The sequence below is a fragment of the Vespa crabro genome, chromosome 5 (assembly GCF_910589235.1).
Source record: "Vespa crabro chromosome 5, iyVesCrab1.2, whole genome shotgun sequence".
NCBI classification, from domain to species: domain Eukaryota; kingdom Metazoa; phylum Arthropoda; class Insecta; order Hymenoptera; family Vespidae; genus Vespa; species Vespa crabro.
Window position 1 is genome coordinate 3,966,365 of NC_060959.1, and position 23,849 is coordinate 3,990,213.

Here is a 23,849-nt window from a genome sequence, read left to right on the forward strand (position 1 = left end):
TCAGTATATTTGTTTATTTATAATACATTTATATCATCACGTTACATTTCTCTTAAATTATTTAATAAAAGGTACATTTTTTTCAAGAATAGTCAATCCGATCAGTGTTATGTACAGTGAAAAATTTATAAAATTATTATTAAATAAATAATAGACCCTTAAATGGGCCATTTTTTTTTTATATTGTGCAGAAAAATGATATAAAAAAATGAGAACAAATAAAAAATATTTTAGAAATTTTTTTTACACGATCAAGTATTATAGTTACAATTTATCGTACGTACATGCTACTTATATAATAATTAGTGTGTATAAAACAAAATAAGCATTAATGATTCGTGATTAGATTTCTTTAACATCACTTTAATGTAAGACAATAATAAACTTTTCTTTCGTGAAAAAATGCGTGCCTATATGATGTAATACCTACATTTATCATATTTCAATTTATATCACCATAATAATTTATCATAAAACAATTAAGAATGATCTAGAATTATTATTACAATTACGACGTAAAAATATACGTTACGAATATTGAAAAATAATGATTAATAAATATAACGTCTATAGTAAGAAATCAAAATTTGGCGGTTAAATCATGCCGAAGGATGATGGCGCTTTCATAGAGCGAACTTCAAGCCACGGACGCAACGTTAGCGCCACGAGAGTCGTGTTTACAGATTCGCCAGTGAGTTCCATAACGTCACGTCAAAAAGTGCAAGAGATAAATTTCTATTACCCTTTACTATGTAAAGGTGCGTTCTCGACACGAAAGAGAAACGGAATATTACCCTCGTTCGGTCGACGATAATCGCGCTAAAAAATCTACGTGATATCGTGTTTTCGGGACGACGACGTAAAATAAAATACGCGCCTCTTTCGTTAATACCGTAGTGGCAATCGTTAGGATGGTAGCCATTTTGTCCGGAGGTGGCCCGGCCGAGTGAACGGGCGAAAATAGGTGCTCCCTGGAGCGGGAGGTTTGTCAAAATCCTTTAAGCTGATCGCAGAACGATTGACCTTCGACCACGTTTCTCCTTATTGAGGAATTGGCGTGTTCTACAAAAGTCTCGTATCCTTCCTATTGAAACGTCGTTCGGTAGTTGGAGACTTCCATCGTCTCTCTCTCTCTCTCTCTCTCTCTCTGCGCCCTCCCTCCTCCCTCCCCTCTCTGTTTCTCTCTCTTTTTTCTCCTTCTCCCTTCCTCTCTTTCTCTTCGCTCCGCGCTCTTGCTTCCTCACTCTTCGTAAGTACAACGTTCTACGTAATTCGCTGATATATCCAGTTCGATTTTTCTCCCAACTCACGAGAGGAAATTCTTCGGTTTTCGTATAACTTCCCCTCTCCGAACTCCCTCCTAGAAGGTCGGCCAAAGAACCGGCGACTCGTCTTGGCGAGTTCCATCTTCCTCGCTTAGGCTCGGTTGACAGTTCGACGGTTCGGCCATACACCCCGCCGCGGGGGAGAAGTCATTCGTGAGACACGACATAATTTATTTTTCAGATTTTAGACGTGAGTCTTTCTGTTTTTCGTTCTTTCTTTCCTTTCCTTCCTTTTTTTCTTCTTTCCTTCCTTCCTTCGTTAGTTCGTTAGTTCGTTCGTTCGTTCCTTCGTTCGTTCGTTCCTTGCTTCCTTCCTTCCTTCCTTCATTCCTCACTTCTTCCTTCCAGGTCTTTCCATTCGATTCGTTCGTCTTCGTAATATTTCCGAGCATCTTCCAAAAGCACATTGCATCCCGTCTCCAAATATTCCAACGTTTTTTTTTTTTTTCTTGTCTTCATTACACCAGACTGCGTTCTTCGATCTTTTGGAAATTACATCTGATATTGTACGGTTCAACGATTTTTTTTTCTTTTTCTTTTTCTTTTTCTTTTTTGCTTTTCATTTTTCATTTTTACCTTTTGTCCTTCGTGTCGACTCTCTCTCTCTCTCTCTTTCTCTTTTTCTCTTTCTCTTTCTCTCTTTCTCTCTCTAGCTCTCTCTTTTTCTAGCTCTCTCTTTTTCTTTTTCCGTTGTGTGTTATGTGTGCCGATCGTTTTACAACCTATTTTCTATCGCATTTATGAAAAAGGTCGTGTCTTTCTTGATAATTCCTTTCTATTTTCTAATGTTTTTCATTATATTCGTAGGGCTTACATTATAGTCGTGATTTTACACGCGTTCGAATGATCTCTATTGTGGAATTTTCGGCAATATCTTTTTTTTTTGTCCTTTGAAACAGAAATACTTATATAACGATATTTTAATTTTATATTAATTTTCGAGGAGAAGACCGTTTTGTAGCTGTACATTTTGAAAAGCTATCTTTGAGCATAATAAATTGCATTTAATGTGCAATTTATTATCATCGTTGTATGATTCGTATATCTTTTTAATGTTTGATCAAAGGTCTCATGATTTTCGTAAACTTCATATTATCAGTTTAAATTATTAGGCTTTATATTGATACGATTATGAAAACAGAAATGTCTGAATAAATTTTTGTTGCAGATAATGTAGGTATTCTTTATCGAAACAAGGCCTTTAGGATATAATTATATTTAATGTCAGTACATGAATCGAGTGTTTATTATTGGTGGTGCAATCGTTGGACCAAGAATTACTAAAAGAATTGGAGCCTAGTGAACAACCAGAAAATGACGATTGCTACAAGGGGCCAGGGGGTAGGAATAGATCCTCCCGATAGCCAGCAGAGTTCACAGGTATTTGAAATTGCATGACGATTTAATAATATGTACTTATGTGCAAATTTATAAAAAATATTGCAAACAAAGCGACTAATGCTTCTTAGAATATATAATAAATTTATATTATTGTTATATCATCCATATACTAGTTTTTTCTTTTCTTATATTCCTTAAACATTTTGTTATAATTTATTTGACAGATGCATAGTCCACCTGGTTCACAACAATTAGCTGATTCAATGTCAGGTCTTCACCTCGCAGAAAATGTGGTACAAACTGAGTGTGTCAACGATACTATAACTTCTGTAGATGACAGTAATCAGCACCTTAGAGAACCTGATTTTCCTATCTCTAAACTTAACATTCTTCATGAAAAAATATCTAGTTCACGATGGGTCGTTCCAGTCCTACCTGAACAAGAATTAGAGTGCCTCTTACAAGCTAGCATTGAGCTTTGTAAAAAGGGTTAGTAATATTTTGACATCCCTATTATATATTTTTTAATTTTTTGCACACTTTAGGAATTGATGTACAAAGCGAAGCGTGTCAGCGTTTCTTTCGTGAAGGGCTTACAATTTCTTTTACCAAAATATTAACGGACGATGCGGTAAATAGTTGGAAATCGCACATTCACAACTATATCAATGCAAATTGTGAACATTTAGTGGAACTCTGTGTTTTGAAATTAGATGAGGATTGGTTTCCATTACTTGATTTATTGGCAATGGTTTTTGATCCCAGTAATAAGTAAGTTCGTGAATTTTATCATTACATTTAAAGATTGTCTATTTACTAATATAATTAAATATATATATGACATAAAAATCTTCCACAGATTTCATACATTTAATGCAGCAAGAGCATCTGAAACTGTTCCTCCTGGATGTAATATACCAGATGAGGAACTTTATGCACGTCCACCTATCGAGTCAAGAACACCTCGTGGATGGCTTGTAGATCTAATAAATAGGTATTTTATAATCTATAATTTAGATAACATCATATTATAAAATTATTGTTTTTCTTATTCTCTTTTGGTATGATGTTTTCTAGATTTGGAAGGTTAAAGGGATTTGAAATTCTTCTCTCAAGATTTCAAAGTCGTCGTAATTTAACTGTACCAGTAATCTATGCCCTGATTAGGCCTTTTGGTTTATGTTATGAATTACTGACTGTCCATACAATAATAAAATACCTTATGCCCATTGTGGTAAATATTGTTATTTTTCATTCATTTTTTTGATAGTATACATAATATATATATATATTATTATTATTACTAAATTATATATATATATATATATATATATATATATATATATTAAATAGTATAAATGTTATTAAATATACATATTAAATTTTGTTTCTTAATCTAGGAAATGATACCTGTTATCTTGGACAACTTAACTGATGATGAATTAAAGAAAGAGGCAAAAAATGAAGCAAAAAACGATGCCATATCAGCCATAATTAAAGCTGCAAAATGTTTGGTATCAAGAGTACCTCATCAAGAAGAAATGATTAAAAACCTGGAAATATTGAGATTAAAAATGATATTGAGACTATTACAAATATCTTCCTTTAATGGAAAAATGAATGCTTTAAACGAAGTAAATAAGGTTATTACAAGTGTGAATTATTATCAGCATCGTAATACAGCTGTAGAGGAGGAAGAATGGTTGACTGCTGAACGTATGGCAGTAAGTTTTGTCTCTCGATTTTCTTTTATAATGTTTAATTTGTTAACATTCACTACAGTTTACTTGTTTGATATTATAGAAATGGATTAAAGATAACGGAGTATTGGAAATAGTTTTGAGAGATTCGCTACATCAACCACAATATGTAGAAAAGTTGGAAAAAATTTTACGATTTATCATAAAAGTACGTGCCCTCACATTAGAAGACTTAGATAACATATGGGCAGCTCAAGCCGGTAAACATGAAGCTATTGTGAAGAATGTTCATGATTTGTTGGCTAAATTAGCCTGGGATTTTAGTCCTGAACAACTCGACCATCTATTTGAATGCTTTCAGGTATTATTATAATTATTATGTGAAAGTATCATTTTCATTGAGTATTGTGATCATTCAATTGTTGTTATTTACATTCTAGGCAAGTTGGAAAACTGCTAATAAAAAACAGCGAGAAAAATTGTTAGAATTGATCAGAAGACTAGCAGAAGATGATAAAGATGGAGTTATGGCTCATAAGGTTTGAAAATTTATTGATTTTAATTAAATATATAATGTATGTGTGTGCGTGTATATATATTAATAATGAAACATTTTAATTGCTATATTTATTAGGTGTTAACCCTTTTTTGGAATCTGGCTCATTCAGACGAAGTTCCCACTGAGATAATGGATCAGGCATTAAATGCACATGTTAAAATTTTGGACTATTCATGTTCGCAAGAAAGAGATGCACAAAAGACAATCTGGTTAGATAAATGTGTAGAAGAATTAAAAAGTGGGGACAAATGGGCTTTACCTGCTCTGAAACAAATCCGAGAGATTTGTTTATTATACGAAGCAAATTCTAATCCAGCTCATCAACGTAGCCATAATTTACATTATAGGTATTTACAAAAAACATGTATACCTATATTATAATATTATCGTAGATGATTTGCTTATTAATTTTTTTTTTTATTTTTTTTTTTCTTATTTTTTTTATTTTTTTTTTTTTAATTTTCAGACAGGATGTTATAGAACGTTTACAGCAGGACCATTTAGTTGTAGTACTTGTAACTAACAGTTTAACAAATTATATGGACAAAGTGCGTCAATTGGTAAAGGAGAATCCAGACCTTGATCCAAATACCTTTGTGCCTGATGGTCGATACAATCATATTATGCAAGTGCACGAAAGACTTAATTTTTTGCGTTTTCTATTAAGAGTATGTTGTGCTCATATGTCTTCTTATTTGCTTTAAAATTTACAATTTCAACATGTATGATATTAAATATTATAATTTTCTCCAACAGGATGGTCAGTTATGGTTATGTGCAGAACAAGCTAACCAAATTTGGCAATGTTTAGCCGAACAAGGTGTATTTGTCTCAGATCGCGAGGCTTGTTTCAAATGGTTTTCTAAACTTATGGGAGAAGAACAGGATCTTGACCCAGGAATAACTACGAACTTTTTTGAAAATAATATACTGCGGTTAGATCCAACGTTACTTACTGAAAGTGGTATAAAGTGTTATGAAAGATTTTTTAAAACTGTTAATTCTAAACAAGGAAAGTTAATACTAAAGAAAAGAACATTACTTATGGATGATGTTGATTTGATTGGAACTGATTATTTGTGGCGGGTATGTGTATCTTTTTTATTTTTTATTTTTTATTTTTATTAATATGCTTTATGTTTTCATTGTTATATACTTATAAATATTATTATAGGTGGTAACAAATAGTCCTGAAGAAATCGCAAATCGTGCTATAGAACTTTTAAAAGAAGTAAATACTAATTTAGGACCACGTCTGCAATCATCTGCACTAGAGTTTCATGATGATTACATAGCAGAATGTATGGATAGATTAAAGACCCATTATGATACTGTGTCTGCCTTAAGTAAGGTTTATCTTGGAAAGAAAGAAGAAAGGGATGAGCAAATGTCAAATAAAATTAAAGTAGAGGCTATAAAAATGTGTCGTGTAATGAAAGTATTGCAAGAATACATAAATGAATGTGACACTGCATTTCCAGAAGAACGAAAAATATTACCATTACATAGGTAAAAATTGAATATTGTTTTAATCTTTGCATTTATTTACATATCTTGTTTTATTTTATTACAGAGCAGCTCGTGGAAAACATTTATCTCTTATAATTAGATTTCCAAATCATATTCGTAATACGGATGATATAGAGATATATACACACAGTAATGATACATTGGCTTCATTAAAACGTCAAATATTACGTCGATTGAAAGGGAGAGAGATTGGAACAAATGTGAAACTCGATTTATTCATTAATGGCGAAGGTTTGGAACAAGCAGATGATAGAAAATTGTTATCTCAAATTCCACTTAGAGATAAAATGGTTTGTACTTATGTTATTTTATACTTTGATTATGTCTTGTCATTATTAGAAAGTAAAAGTGAGATAATAACATGATAAAATAAAACGACGAATTTGCTCTTTTTTCCTTCAGCTATTATCTGCCAGATTAAGTCAGATAAATAGTAATCTGCCTAGTTCTCCAGATAGCAGTTCAGATAGTTCAACTAGTTCTCCGCATCATCCTTATGATGGGCCAAATGTAGAGAACAGTTTACCTGGAGTGGTAAATTAATTGTTTTTATCTGTTTAATAAATAGAATTTCCGACTCCATGTGTTTTAATATTTTGCAGGTCATGTCACAGAGGCCACAGTGTGTGAATTTTTTCTTCCAATTAGCAGATCTTGGTTGTACACTGCAACATGCTCAGTTACGCGATGGTGCTCGAAATCTTTTGCAATTAGTACCACCTGATAATTTGACAGTATCAAGATTACAATGGCTTTTTGGCCATTATGAAGATGATGAAACTTCACAGAATCCGCATTGTAATGAACATAACACAACAGTAGATTCTTTATTTTTTACTGCAAGTCCTAGTGAAGTTTTATATAATTTAGAGGTTAGTAATCTATATATGTAAATAATTAATTGCTAATATATGTTGAATAGATATAACATTAATTATATTGTCTTTGTAGGTGTTATATGCATTGTTGATGCCAGCTCCTGATCCTCTATCTGATAGACCATTTAAGTTTCAATTTAATTTTATTAAAAGTGGTGAAGTAGGAGTTGTACTCGATATGTTAACAAAAAATAAATTTTTACCAAATGCAGATGAAACTACTAAACGATCTGCGTATTTGACAGTGCTGAAACTCTGCAAATTTTTACTAACAGTAGTTGGAAATATTGTGGTATGTGTATTGGATAAAGTTCAAGCTGGACATTCGGAAAATCACAATAATCACATACAAAATAATCAAGATCCTGTAACTGTTTTAAAACAGGCTTTACAAAGCATACCTAATCAAACCACTGAATATATGCTAAGAAATGTTGCAGCACGTTTAGTAAAACCTTTATCACTACGAATGTTCTCTGGTGGAACTGATTCTGATAGGTGTCATCAGCTTTTTATGCTAGCTATTTCACGGGATTTACCTGATGTGGCCACTATTCGTGCCATAATTAGATTAGCGTGGGCTGCATCAACTGGAAATTTGAATAATATTAATGCATCCGTTGAAAGTTTTCATACAATGCATGAACTAAATCAGAAAGAACAAAGATGTCCTGATAATAATGATGTATTAGGTAATGTATAAATATCACATACAAAGAAAAAGTTCAGATTTTTAGCATAAAAAGAAAAGTATTATTAATTTTACATATATACATATATATATATATATATATATATATTTAACAGTTTGTAAAGAAGCATTGGAAGTCTTGACAATAGCTTTAGCGCTCAATTCGGCGGCATTTGAAGTTCTATTGAGAGACAAAATGTGGCATATGTTTTTAATAGACCTTGTATTACTGAGTACATCGAGAGCAATTAGAATTGTGGCAGCAGAGCAATTTTTCCTTGTGTCGACATGGTGCCGTAGTGGAAATCCACCAGTGTTATTTACTATTTCATTACTCTTTACTGTTTTAAATACCACAGTTATGGAAAATTCAAAACAGTGTCATGAGTATTTTCAAGTAATCAAGAATTTCATGGTGTTTTATTGATCATGCTTGTATAATAGTGTTCATTTTTATAAGTATGTTTTATATATTTCAGCTCTTATGTAGACTATTAAATTATGCACATATATCAGGATGTTCTGTCTCAGCTATAGAAAACTTACTAAATATTGAAATAACTTGGTTAAAACATGTAAGAGATAGTGTTAAGGAATCAGGGGAAAGTCATGTGGACGAGGCAGTCCTTGAAGGACACCTTAGTTTAACTAAGGAATTAGTAGCCTTCTTGCCTGCTAGTAAAAAGTATGAAATTGGATCTGACGAGAAACATGGAATAAATTTGATAAAGGTATAACGTTATAATAAAATATCTAATAGTATTAGTCTAATGGGATAAATCTTATTGCAATATAAACAAAAAATCCATGATTTTTAATTGTTAATATTTTTATATTCATTAATATCCTTCTATACTAATTTTAGGAATTAGTAGAAGATTTCGTCTTCCCTGCATCACGTTTAATGCTGCAACTTCGTAGTACCGGAGAATTAAGTTCATCGCAAGCTTGTCCAGTTTGTACTACTCCTCAGTCAACTAGCGCAGCATTCGACTTACTTGTAGGTCTTTGTACAGGCTGTGTACCCAACATGAAACTTCTAGTCACGATGCTCACTGACATGTTTTATTCGGAAAGAGATGAGCCATTAATTGAATGGGACTATTTACCACCAGTTGGGCTTAGGCCACTTAAAGGCTTCGTAGGTTTGAAGAATGCAGGAGCTACATGTTATATGAACTCAGTATTACAACAATTATATATGGTTGAAAGTATTAGAGTTGGACTATTAGCTGCAGAAGGAGCAGCAACTGATTTAAACGAAGATTTTTCTGGAGAAGAAAGAATCGAAGGAGAACAAACTATAGAAGCAAATGATAATGACACCAATGAAGAAAAATGTGGAGTTGACGAATCGAGGAAGGAATATAATATCGGCATATTAAAACAAGTGCAAGCAATATTTGGACATTTGGCTTATAGCAAATTACAATATTACATACCAAGAGGTCTTTGGAAACATTTTAAGTAAGTGGAACAACGAATAAAAAAACCAATTTGATCTATTTTTAATATCTTTGTATTACAAACATGCAGTGATTTTTATGTTGTTATATGTACTTATATATATGTTATGTAATTAATGTACAGGTATCGAAATTAATGATTTGGTCATTTCTATTATCTATACAGATAACAAATATTTTGAATAATTTTGTTCTATTTTCATAAGTAAACATTGAATTTTTCATTACAGACTGCAGGGTGAACCTGTAAATCTTAGGGAACAGCAAGATGCAGTGGAGTTTTTTATGAGTTTAGTGGAAAGTTTGGATGAAGCACTTAAAGCTTTGGGGCATGAACAAATAATGAGTAAAATTCTTGGTGGCTCATACAGTGATCAAAAAATCTGCAAAGGTTGCCCTCATAGGTACCTTTTTAATTCTTATATTCTCCTATTTTCGGTAGACTATAATACCACGTTACATTACCTTCAGATATTCCAAAGAAGAACCATTCAGTGTGATTAGTGTGGATATAAGGAATCATAGTAATTTATTGGATTCTCTTGAACAATATGTGAAAGGTGAACTATTGGAAGGAGCCGATGCTTATCATTGTGATAAATGCAACAAAAAAGTATGATTTTACACTTTAGATTTTTTGTTTACTTATAGATATTATTTACGGATATATTATATAACTATATGAGTTTTTATAAAATTATCTACATATACTTGTTTATTATGTTTTTAGGTAGTAACAGTAAAGAGGTTATGCGTGAAAAAACTGCCACCTATTTTAGCGATACAACTAAAAAGGTTTGAGTATGACTATGAACGAGTTTGTGCTATTAAATTTAATGATTATTTCGAGTTCCCAAGAGATCTTGATATGGAACCCTATACAGTCTCTGGTTTAGCTAAGTTGGAAGGAGAAGTCATAGATTGTGATTATGAGGAATCTATAAAAGGAACTTGTACAAAATATCAATTAACTGGCATCGTAGTACATAGTGGCCAGGCTAGTGGTGGCCATTATTATTCTTATATTTTGCATAGGTTTGTATTATGCATTTTATTTTAAAGTAACGGACATTAGTTTTTAAACTATTATCTGTATTATTACAGACAAACCGATGGAAATGCTAAATGGTATAAATTCGATGATGGAGATGTAACAGAATGTAAAATGGAAGAGGAAGAAGAAATGAAATCACAATGTTTTGGTGGTGATTATTTGGGCGAAGTGTTTGATCATATATCGAAACGTGTCAGTTACCGTAAACAAAAACGATGGTGGAATGCGTATATGCTTTTTTATACCAGACTAGACATAGAAGAAAATTCTTTAATGAAAAGTTTCAACGAATTATCATTATGTAAGTATTATTGTTTATTTGAATAAATTTATCTTCATTATATACATATTCAATGTTTCTGTGATATATTATTATTGAGACACATGAGACTATTTTATACACGTACTATGTACCATCCTAATAGCACCATATATATATATATATATATATATATATATATATATATACATACACATATATACACACATACATACATAACTATACTTATACACATGAGCAGGAGTTTGATTATGGATAAGTATACATGCATGTATGTATGTATGTGCATGTATGTACACACACACACACATGCATCCTGAAATATTGTTTAAGTATTTAATATGCTGCAGTAATTATAAACTAGTAAAATATATAAAGAATATGAAATGGTCTAATTTTTATATAGAATGATGTAAATGCAATTACATTCTAGTTAATTATTTTTACAGATACTAAGCTAGGTGTAATGAAAATGCCACAAGCTATCGAATACAGTGTGAGGAAGCAGAATATTAAGTTTATGCATAATCGGAATCAATTTAGTGCAGAATATTTTCAATTTATAAAAAAATTAGTGTCTTCTGATAATCATAATATTAACAGACAATATCTTAATGAAAAACCTGTAAGTTTGTTACCAAGACTTCATTTATTAATGTAAATATATAAAATACAAAGAAATATGAATTAAAATAGTAAACGTAATTGAAAACAAAAAACTTATTATAGAGCCCAGAAGTAGAAGAATTATCGATGTTAGCAGTTCAATTAGCGTCGAGATTTTTATTCTTCACTGGTTTTCATACTAAAAAAACATTACGTGGAGCAGCCACAGAGTGGAATGATATTTTATGTCATCATCTTTGTAATAGTAAAGCAGTACGCTCTTGGTTCGCTCATAATGTTCTTCTGAATCATCCACATAGGTATATAAATTAATATAAAAAAAAAATATATTTTTTACAATTGATGGTTTTATTATACTAATGGAAATTTATTATTTACAGATTTTGTGAATATCTTTTAAGTTGTCCTAGTACCGAAGTAAGAACAGCCTTTGTTAAAATTGTAGTGTGTCTTGCACATTTTTCATTACACGATAGCCCATCAATATGTACTAGTATAAATTCATCAAGTAAGTATTCATACATTTTTGTATATTCAGCTTTCATCTTTTCATGTATATTGAAAGTTTCATAATTTTATACTTTCATACACCGATTATATACTTAACTACATATATACTTTCCACAGATATACTTTCAGAACCCACTGTAAAACTGAGCGATCATCTGATGCATGCGGTACTTTCGTTACTCCAAAGAGAAATCTCCGATCATGGTCGCCACCTTCCACATTATTTTTCATTATTTCACATGTATGCTAATTTAGGATTACAAGAGAAATTACAATTGCTCACGGTAAATTTTTTACGGTTTTACTTTCTTTAATAAGATAGTATAAGCGATACGAGTTATTGATAATTAGTTTGAATTTTTTTATTTCAGCTTAACGTTCCAGTTACATTCATGTCAGTCGCAATTGACGAAGGGCCTGGACCAGCAATAAAATATCAATATCCTGAATTGACGAAACTTCATCAAGTTGTTAGTATGTTGATACGTTGTTGTGACGTATCTTCGAGAACAACTTCGAAAGAACCACCTTTGCCAAATCCATATGGTGATTCATCATGCCAGTCAGGCTATCTCATGCCTATTCAACCGCAAGCAGCCGAACTTCTTTTTGTTGAAAACAGGCAAGGCATTAATTTCATTCAAAACAAGTAATATTATATAGATCATTCAAACTATTATTTTAATTTCTTCTTCTTTTTCTTTTCTTTTCTATTATATTAACAGTTACATGAAAAAGTTGATCGAAGATGCTAATGTTACCGAAGATACTACCAAGTTATTACAGTTTTGTTGTTGGGAAAACTTCAATTTATCGCGAACAGTAATTAGTGAATTACTTTTACAAATAAGTTTCGTTTATGCACACGAATTAAGGCATCATACGGATCTTCTTCTTGCTATACTTCTTATGGAAGATAATTGGCAGAATAATCGTATTTGTACAGCACTTCAAGGTAAAATATATATATATATATATTTTTTTTTTTTGTAGTAATAAGAAATACTTTTAGATTGGTATAATATGTATATGTAATATATATTTCGCAGGTTTATACGAAGAAAGGGAGGGATTATTTGACATAATTCAGAAATATAAAAATCAACAACAGAAAAGAGCATACCAATGTATAAAGTGTATGGTACAATTGTTTAGCAAATGTAGAGCTGCACATCGATATTTGTGTCACTCATCCGAATTAAAAAGAAAATGGATGCATGCTGTTGAGTGGCTTCACGATGAGTTAGATAAAGTAAGTAAAATTGATAATTACAATATTGGATTGATTATCGTATTAAATACATATACATGCACACATACAGAGAAAATAAAAAAAAAGTTAAAGACATAAGAGTATTTATTATTGATCATTTATTTCTTTTCAGAGACCATATCCACCAACAGCACCTTATACACTACCATACAATAATTGGTCTCCTCCAGCACAATCCAATGATTCAACGAACGGATTTGGATTAGAACGTAGTAACAGTGCTAAAAAGACTTTGGAAAAAGCAGTAGTTTATTGTTCTGAAATGGAACCAGAAATCGAAGAAACAAGGGAAGATTGCGTAGAAGAAACAGAGAAATATCAGCCTCAAACGAGAGACTTATTGCGATCTGGTCGTAGTGTAGTTTGGGGATCTGCATCTATAGGGTAAGGTATTTAAGAAATATTTGACTCTTTCTTTCTTTCTTTATTTACTTATTTTCTTTTTTTCTTCGTAAAAACAACTTTCGTACGAGCTGTGAACATATATTTAAAGTAATGTGATATTTTTTAAAAAAATAATATATTTAATTACATATTGTTAATTGAATTTTTGTTTTTCTTTTTTCTTTTTTTTTTTTTTTTTTTTTTTTTAATACATTCTAGTTATCCCGAAGTTTCTGTAATACAACAAATGCAAGAAGATCAGCCACAGCCTGGACCATCTCCAGTTCACACACCTCTTCTAGCACATCAAATACGCAGTCCACATAATTGTGAATCATCCCAAAGTACAAGCCAGGATCCATAATGAATACTAAATATCGACCTCCTATTGAGTTGCTGTCTCAGAGAAATCATGTCACAATCTTTTAATTATTACTGTGCCAGCAGCTTGGTGTTGAATGGAAAACGTATGTACAGATATAATATACTTGAAAAATTGTTTCTTGTAATTGGACTTTGCAAACTTATATTAATCTGTCAGTTTCACTGTGGGCAGTTACTTTACATTCGTATATATGATGTGGCATCATTTGCACTGCAAGAAATTAGGAAGACGATTTCGTTTGAAGACAGAATATATGCATGTTAATTGAGGTAAACTACAATTGATATCTTTAATTTCAGTTTCAAAGTTATTTCACATTTTACGTTTTTCTACACATATCGCTGTGGGTAATAAATTTCATACACATGAAGTTTCAAATCGATTCTCAAGCCATATATTAAAGCTATATTATTTTATACAAAAAAGAAAAAAAAAAGAAATAAAATGGGGAAAAAAGTAAAAAAAAAAAAAAAAAAAGAAAAAAAAAGAAAATAAAGAAAGAAAAACAAATAAAAAAAATTTCATTCGCGTTCGTGTCTATTTCGCAAAATATACGCAATTCATTTTGCTAGAATAACAACAGTGTTACATATAAAAAAAAAAAAAAGATAAAAGAAAAAGTTATGAATTCGATTTGCCTCAATGAACACATGCGAATTCAAATTTAGGAATATGATAAGATTGTATAAATGTATAGCGACTAGTGTTATGGGATATTCTGTCTCTACCGAATACAAGACAAACGTATAGATCACGATTTTTTTCGTGCGCTGCGTGGATTGTTAATAATAATAGGAAATATTTGGTTACATCAACGCGCTTGTCACTTATTAAAAAAAAGAAAAGAAAACCATGTGGTAACAAGATTTTAATGCTCCAAAACGAAATATTTTTTTGTCGCATAGTCTTTCGGTATAATGAAGAAGAAATTTTTTGTACTTAATCTCAAAGAATAATAAGGAAGGACACAATTTCCAATGTCAAAAAGAAAAGAAAAAGAAAAAGAAAAAAAAACATAATTATAATATACATATATATATATGTGTATATATATATATACATATACATATACATACACATATACATATATATGTATATATCAGAGTCCGAATAAATGCATAATATCATGCCGATGTCGTCCCTATATTGTGCTTTCTTTCAGTTCAACCGATTTGAAAGAGTTGTGCCTTGAATATCGTACGACTCCATCGTATTTTTAGGGTAGACTTATAAGAATCGAATTAACATTTTTATTAATTGCTTACATTTTGTGTAATTTAATGAAATCGGAAGGGAAAAAAACAAAAAGAGAAAAAAAGGATAAAAAAGGGAAAGATAAAGATAAAGATAAAAATAAAAATAAAAATAAAAATAAAAATAAAAATAAAAATAAAAATAAAGCGATCGGGGAAAATCGTTTATCGATTTATAATATGCACCTGCAGCTGAGCTATGACAGGGTAAAAATGACACGCACCTTCGAAGTGACTTTATGTAAATGATGTAGAACAAAATTGACCACAGTGCTAATAGAACATTTCTCTTTTTTTTTTTCTTTCTGTTATTATTGTCGTTGTTGTTGATTTTCCTTCTTCTTATTTTTCATATTTTTTTTTTCTTTCTTTTTTTTCTTTTGGATTTTGTTTTTAATATTCTCTTCAAAGAAACGAAATATATAATATTATTCGACGGTAGAGACATAGAATGGTATGTGAGAATTGAACAATTAATTTTTATCGTTCTGATATACACAATGTTTCAAAGAGTTTGAAGAACTGGTCTCTTTCCATAGGTTTCCATACAAAGCTGTTTTTAATTGTTTATTAAAAATCTTAAGAAAGAAAAACGGAAATGAATGAACGAACGAACGAACGAACGAAAAAAAAAAAAGTTAAATAAATAAAGAAAAAAGAAAGAAACATCAACTTAGATCATTTGATCATAAATCGCAAAAAAGAATAAAAAAATAAAATAAAATAAAAGAACATGAGCAGGAGAAAAAAGAACGATTAAGTGCAAAGAAAAATTCTGATCTTACACCAACTGGCCATAGCTCTGACTTATTAAGCAACACGTGTTATATATAAATACTATATAAATAATATTAAAAAAGAGAACTGAAGTGTCATGCAACAAGGATATATAAGCATTATAAGAAAAACCGTGTGTATACATAGGAATTCGTGGAGAAGTACCAACGAGTAGTATGTCGAGACACCAGGAAATAACACGACATATTAATTAATTTCTCATATTTATCGACTATCCAAGATTTAAACACAGCGTACCAAATTACGTACTAGCTTCTATCGGTTTAAATAATGGTACCTAATCTTACTCAGATATGTACATATACAACTGCTTTTTATATGTGATAAAAAAAAATTTATTATATTCCTATTATACATTGAAGGTTAGAAACGCTATTGTAAATCCTGGTTTTTGTACACAGACTGTATGCTAAGTTCTTTTTTGTTAATGAAAATGTAGTCTATAATTATTTAATATTTAATTGTATTACTAAATAAGCGTAACACACATCTCTTGTATCATATATAGTTGATTTTTCGAATTGTGTCAGATAGGTGGTTGAACTGAAAATTTTTGTGTCACCGATACACGATTGTATCACCTTTCTTATTATACGGTACTGTGTAAGAGTATGAGACGGATACGGAAATTGTATAAGAGAAACAAGCACACACGTATATATATATATACACACACACATACACAAAAGACATTTATGTACACTTTTACACACACGCACATATATACATGCGAGCATACTTACACACATTAAAAACTTATACAACACGATTGAGGTCGGTAATAATGAATTATTGTGAACAAACAAATAAGCAAAAAAAGAAAACAAACAAAATATATCTTTCCATCAAACGATATACATATAACACACACAAATACAGATAATACACATATACGCGGACAAATTGTTGTGCCGAACGCGTCTAGTTATCGCGATGAAAAATCGACTCGATCGTTTAACGATCAAGACAGATTATATTAAAAATGTCCCTTTTTTATTAAAAAATAAGAAAAAAAAATGAAAATGAAATATGAAATGAAATGGAATGAAATGAAACAAAATGAAATAAGAAGAAGAAAAAGAAGAAACATTCACGTACGAAAGACTATTGAAACAGATTTTACAGACCTTTATAACATTATAGTTAATAATTCGTAACGAGTCGAAATAGCCGATACGACAATTTTCTTCGAATACAAAAATCGAATAGGCGTGTCATCAAAATTTTTGAATCAAAGGCAAATGCGTATGGATGAATGTTTTTCTTGCTGAAAAATAAATCGGAAATAATGGATTACTTGAGTGTAAAGAAAAAAAAAAAAAAAGAAAAAAAAAAGAAAACAAAAAGGGTAGCGATAAATAGTTCTCTTTCTCGGTCATTATACTCAAGTTGTTTTTTTTATACTTGTCGAATGTAAATCTCTCACTCCTCTATCACTCTCTCTCTTTCTCTCTATTTCTCTCTTTCTTTTTCACTCTTCATCGACGTTCTTTTAATTCTAGTTCTATATAAAGCACGAATTATTATTATTATTATTAATATTATTATTATTATTATATTATTATTATTATTATTATTATTATTATTATTATTATTATTATTATTATTATTATTATTATTATTATTATTACTATTATTATTATTATTAACTCGTTAACTCGGTTGACCCTCTAGTCAGTAAATTTAAATAAAAATGGATGGCGGTTAAATTACCAGATCGACTTCATTTACTAGCGTAAATTCACTACACGTGCGAACGTTTAACTTTTTTTCTTATTTTTTTTTTTATTTAATTATTTTTTTTCTATTTTTTTTTTTTTTTAAATCAACCATCGTTAAATAATTTTTCGAACAACGTTTCTTTTTTTTTACTACTTTTTCGTTGTATCATCGTCGTCATCGTCGTCGTCGTTGCCGTCGTCGTCGTCGTCGTCGTCGTCGTCGTCGTCGTCGTCGTCGTCGTCGTCGTCGTCGTCGTCGTCGTCATCTCGTCGTCGTCTCGTCGTCGTCTCGTCGTTATCGTCGTCGTCGTTATCGTCGTCGTCGTTATCGTCGTCGTCGTTATCGTCGTCGTCGTTATCGTCGTCGTCATCGTAGTCATCATCGTCGTCATCTTTGTCTTTTTTTCATCGCCATTTTGTTATCATATTCGCGATTATATATATGCGACCTACATACATACCTTTCGATGACCTCATTTCTCATTTGCCTTTGAAATGTCGAAACTCGTAAAACCATTTGCAGCGAGATAAAGAGGATATTTAAACTACCTCGTATCAGTATGCGGTCAATGTATTTATGTTTATCTGTACATTGCTTCTCTGTTTTTTTTCCGTTCCCATCTCGAAAACTATACCCCTACTCTTTTTTCAATTTCTCGTTTGATCATTTTTAAACGCGTTCGAGCAACTTCTGCTTCGCATTCAAGGGAAGGGATTTTAAATGAAAATGTTCTATTTAAGTAATGTGTGATTCTTCCGAAAATTATTATTATTATTATTATTATTATTATTTTTTTTTTGTTCTTCTTTTTCTTTTTTTCAGACGATCTCATCTCGCAAAAATTTTTAATAATTTGAATTATAAATAATTCATCATTTATTTAAGAAATTTATATACAAATGTCAAAATCCGAAATTTTTTTTTCCAAACTTTCCTAGTATTATGATCTATTTAATGAAACCTGAAATAAATTCATTCATGTGAATAAGCGAAACTTCGATACATAGATATTACTCATTCAAAGAGATGTCTATATTAATATTATTTGATCGATAAAAAAAGTGAAGTGTTTTGTTATTGCAATACGTAAGAAGACGTGCGAAGAATAAAGCATTTCATTTTTGATTCTTGTTAAATTGAATATATATATCGATCGAGCCAGAGGATGATAAGAAACTATGTATAAAATCGTGTGTAATATTATAATGCGAATTTCCTTCTTACGTATAAAAGGAATATAACTACGAGTGCAAGAGAGAATTCGATTTGTACGTGTGTGTGTCTTTTTGTCGATGTATCGAATCGAATATAACGATGGACGAATTGTAATTTCATTGAATTATCATTTTAATATAATTAAAAAATTTCATTGACGGATCATATATACATATACATATACATATATATATATATATATATATATACATATACATATACATATATATATATATACATATACATATATATATATACATATATATATATATATATATATATATATGTTTCTTTTTTTCGTTTTTGGAATAAAAGGGAAAGACAAAAATAAAATAAGTTCTAAAGGAACTCGTATAATATATAATTACAATTTGCACATCGTTTAACTCGATTTAATCGAACGAGTCTATGTGTTGTTATGCATTTTTACATTGAGAACTTGTTATTTTTTCATATTCGGTTCCCAAACTTTCACGATACGAGCGATTGTTTGAATTTATAAAAGGAAAATTATTTATTCGTTCAAAGGATAATATTACAATAAAAAAGAATTTCTTTTTTCTTTTCTTTTTTTGTAATGGGCTCACTCGATCTTTAGTTTGGGAACTATAAATTTCTTTATTTTATTTTATTTTTTTTTTATTATTATCCGAATATTAATACAACAAAAAATATATATATACATAGATATATAGTTTGATATCTTGAGGAGAAGGATTATGGATATGAATGAATTGTTTATGATAATTGTATGTGACGCCTCGAGATGATTATTACATTAACGATATAATAATATCGAAATCCTAAAGAATTAATCGAATTATGTACAGCCCGAAACAGTTTTTATTCCGAATTTCTAATTGTTTTGCTGCGAGCATACTTCTAACATATTTCTAACATATTTCTAATAACTTTCTTTTTCACGATATAATCGACATTTCTCTTTTAATTGTTTCCAACTTCAATTTAAAAAAAAAAATAATAGAAAAAAGACCTTTTCCCGATCGATTAAGAAAATCGTCATTATGAAAAATAGAAATTGACGTTAATAATCGCAATAATAATTGTAACACAATCGTCTTCCTCCTTTTCTCTTTGTTTTTCTCTCATTTTCATATTAATCTATTTAAGAAGAAAGGAAAAATAGAAAACATAAGATAATTCTCGTTGGATTCGAAAATATTCAGAAATTAGGTTCGAAGTTCAATATGTCGAAAACGATTTTCTTTTTTTTTTACATTCCTTATTTTTCCTATTTGATATTGGTGTTGTTTTTCTTTGTTGTTATTATTATTATTGTTTTTTTAATAATCAAGCCTAGTCTAACATTTTCTGATTTGGTTGAACTTGAATTCTTTGGAATTTCGTTTCTTTTTCTTTTTTTCTTTTTTCATTAACAGAAATAAAAAGAGACTCGTGAGTAACTCGCAAAAGAAAAAGTATGATCATGCATCAAATCATATATTGGCAATTTTATAATATTGATTTCAAAATATTTTATAAATATCAACGCATAATTTTTTTTTTTTTTTTTTTTTTTTTTTTTTTTTTTTTTTTTTTTTTTTTTTTGAGAAAATGAAACGGTCGAGTCGTTCGAGTCCTGTAAATTTTTTGTTGCTCCTAATCTCATTGTACGAATTCTTTGATAACAATATTGTATTATTATTTATTTATAATGATTTAAAATAATCATCGTAATTACAGTGACCGAGAAAAATATTGGCACAGTTTTATTGTTATTATAATTTTATTGTTGCAGTAAATAATTAAATAAATATCGAGTAATAATTATTTTTATCTTTCGAGGTAAATTTAACAAAAAATAAAAAATAATAAAAAAGGAAAGAAAAAGACTGTGCCAATACTCTTTCTATATTTATTATATAATAAACAAAATATTTCAAATTATTACAAAGCTTATTCGAAAAATCTAACGTCGAATTACCACTATTCTATGATCTTTCCAATAAAACTAAACAAATAATTTTAGTTGATGTTTCGTACGAAAAGAAAATGATATATGCACGGGATCGTAAGAAACTAAACATCTTTTTTAACAAATTTTAAAGAAGAAAAAGGTAATAACTTACGTATAATTGTTTTGATAAAAGAAAAAAAAAATAACAAATAAAAAGGATCAGAAGAAAAGAATCAATTTGGACGCGGGTGATGAATGATATTACATTTGATTAGAAAATTTTGATAACGCACTAATATCGTCATTAATTATGTAAAAGGTTCTAAGAGAAAACTAACAAATAATTTTATTGTTTTTAGGGTTCATGATCGTGCGAGTCATGTTTATTTGTTAGCATATAAATTAATCATACTTTCTCCAACGTTGTGCTCTCGATGATATTAAGATAGTTGTACATATAAGATACAAAATTAATTACACAATTGTAGTAGTTTATACTCTATTGTTATTATTGGATATACGTGTGTATGTATGTGTGCGTGTACGCGCGCGCGTGCGTGTATATATAATATATATAGGAAGATATACTACGCGAAGCCCCTTTCTTGTGAATCTTCGACATGAAATAACAGTGAAATCTCTTATCTTACGTTTTTCTTTTTCTTTTTTCTTTTCTTTTTTCTATATCAGTCGAATACGACTAATACGAAAATGAATGATTGCAGGAGAGATTAGAATCGTAATCAAGGGACCAAGACACAAGGAAGTGCTCGAGGTACGAGAATACGATTACGGTTTATGCTGCCTTTCTATGCAGATATATTTATAAACAAATATTATCTTAGCCCGTTTCTTCTTTCTTTTTTTCTTTTTCTTATATTCATTTTCTTTTATTATATTATTTCACGTAAAAATGAAGACATTATTGTCCCGAGTAATTAATTGATATCGATCGAAAGTCGAAGAAACTTTGATAAGTGTGTTATGCGATTAGAAGAAAAAGAAAGAAAAAGAAAAAAAAATATATATATACCGAACGGGCTCTGTATAATATTTTTTATTAACTCTGAATCCAAAGTGTTTGAAATACTTTTTAGTATTTACTAATATTTACAAAGAAGACGAATTTTTAAATTCCTTCATTCGAGAATCAACGATATATTATAAAAATGAGATGACGAGAGAAATGACATACATACTTGCTATATAAACTTGAGAAACAATCTCGATTACGAATGAAGTTATGTAAATAAAATAAAAATGGTCGAAAGTGAAGCTTTTCAAGAGCGCGCAAATCGATTTCGTATTTTCTTCGAACGATACGATTTCGAAACTAGAAAATCACATATATGCGGAGTGTTTCATTTTAAACAATACAACCAAATATTATCAATCGTATTGTTTCTATAAAGAAATTGTTAAAAATAAAAGTTGTTAGGTTTTAAGCAAAAAATTTGAAAATATTTATTACGGTAGCTATTATATAAAGACTACTGTTGTCAAAGTCACAATAATTGTTCTCCATAATTTTTTTATCTGAACGACAAGCGCGCTTTATAAAATAGCTACAATAAATATAACATTTTCTGTTCAAAACTTAGCTACTTTCGTTTGAAACATTAGGTTAATAAAGTCAACAGGATCAGAGATATTTGATCATATTGTTTAAAATTTAGACACTTTGTATACGATCACTTGGACGATACTCAAAATTGACCAACTGTTAAGCGTCTGTAAGCGTTGTTATTCATTCCTCGATCGAAGGATCGAGATACAAAAAAAACAAAAGCGATGCAACGCGAAGATGATTCTAATACACGAATCGATTTTATTAATATTCGTTCGAATAGAAAGGAGATAATTATTTTAGCTCGTATTATTTCGAACGAAGCATTTACGAAAACATTTTATCGAAGCAAATTATACATAATTAATAATAAAAGTAAAAGAGAGAGAGAGAGAGAGAGAGAGAGAGAGAGAGAGAGAGAGAGAAGAAAAGAATCTTGATATCGATTAAATCATTTTCAAAAGGAAAAAAATGGCGCACTTTTTGTACGAAATTAAATCTTGATTCCTCTTTCTTCGTCTTGTTTCTCGTTCGATGCAAAATTTACATTCGTATAAATGATATTTACGTAGGATATAGAATGATGAAAAAAAAGAAAGAGAGAAAGAAAGAAAAGAAAAAATAGAGAAAAATGATAAAGTCGATCGATGTACGTACAATATACATACGCCTCGCTTTAAATCGATAGATTGAATGATAGATCGATCGATCGAGTTCAAATTTCGAACCCCGTCGTTTCTCTTCGCGTTGATTTGAAACACCAAACGAGCAAATAAAACCGATTGATTTAATCAATAATCGAGAATGTATATTATCGAACTTAAGCGATCCTATCGAGCGGCGTAAAAACAAAGATACTAAATACAATACATGAAGTTTTATGTATAAAAAAAAAAAAAAAAAAAAAAAAGAAAAAAGAGAGTGAAGAAGAAACAAAAAAAAAGAAAAGAAAAGATAACGAAAGCAAGAGTAACGGTGCTTTTGATTTCGAATATCGCGATACGTTTGAGAATCGAAAAGGCTCCATCATCATCAACGAGTCTCTTAAATTTTTTTGTGTATTATTTTTAACGGAATGTAATAAAGTAATGTTTAAAAGGAATCGTCAATTATTTTCAAATCGTTGTACTATTGTTATATTTATTTTTAAGATGCTGGATAATCATCGAAAGATTTAAGCGTATAGGTGATCATAGCAATCGTCTCGAGCCTCGTAATCCATGGATCCCTTCTCCATACAACGATATATCGATTTATGTTATACAGGTTTATGAGCCATTTAAATCAATACATCTAAATATTACCGTTATTTATGATTTTATAGAAAAAAAAATCATTCAGAAAAAGTAACACTCGAAGGGACACATTTGGAC

The 23,849-nt window shown here is 30.0% G+C and overlaps 1 protein-coding gene across 6 annotated transcripts; it reads left to right on the forward strand.

Annotated features, from left to right (window-relative positions):
* Positions 1-137: 137 nt before the first annotated feature.
* Positions 138-23,578, forward strand: LOC124424137 (probable ubiquitin carboxyl-terminal hydrolase FAF-X). Of its 6 annotated transcripts, none has more exons than XR_006942241.1 (34): positions 138-1,515; positions 2,494-2,705; positions 2,891-3,155; positions 3,212-3,437; positions 3,526-3,660; positions 3,744-3,900; positions 4,067-4,390; positions 4,470-4,727; positions 4,807-4,905; positions 5,001-5,272; positions 5,392-5,593; positions 5,682-6,011; positions 6,100-6,434; positions 6,499-6,745; positions 6,858-6,989; positions 7,058-7,327; positions 7,407-8,025; positions 8,141-8,421; positions 8,504-8,755; positions 8,890-9,491; positions 9,721-9,894; positions 9,962-10,103; positions 10,221-10,525; positions 10,595-10,845; positions 11,274-11,449; positions 11,554-11,750; positions 11,832-11,959; positions 12,079-12,245; positions 12,333-12,583; positions 12,687-12,916; positions 13,011-13,213; positions 13,347-13,618; positions 13,838-14,085; positions 21,635-23,578. XR_006942241.1 is itself a non-coding variant. In XM_046962739.1 (34 exons), the coding sequence occupies exons 2-34, from the start codon at positions 2,640-2,642 to the stop codon at positions 13,980-13,982; spliced, it is 7,620 nt and encodes a 2,539-aa protein (XP_046818695.1). In that variant the 5' UTR covers positions 138-1,515; positions 2,494-2,639; the 3' UTR covers positions 13,983-17,437. The 6 variants fall into 6 exon arrangements, 5 of the variants coding, with proteins under 5 accessions (XP_046818695.1, XP_046818690.1, XP_046818694.1 ...); XM_046962739.1 differs by lacking the exon at positions 21,635-23,578 and having other exon boundaries at positions 7,407-7,625; positions 7,719-8,025; positions 13,838-17,437; XM_046962734.1 differs by lacking the exon at positions 21,635-23,578 and having other exon boundaries at positions 13,838-17,437.
* The last annotated feature ends 271 nt before the right edge of the window (positions 23,579-23,849 follow it).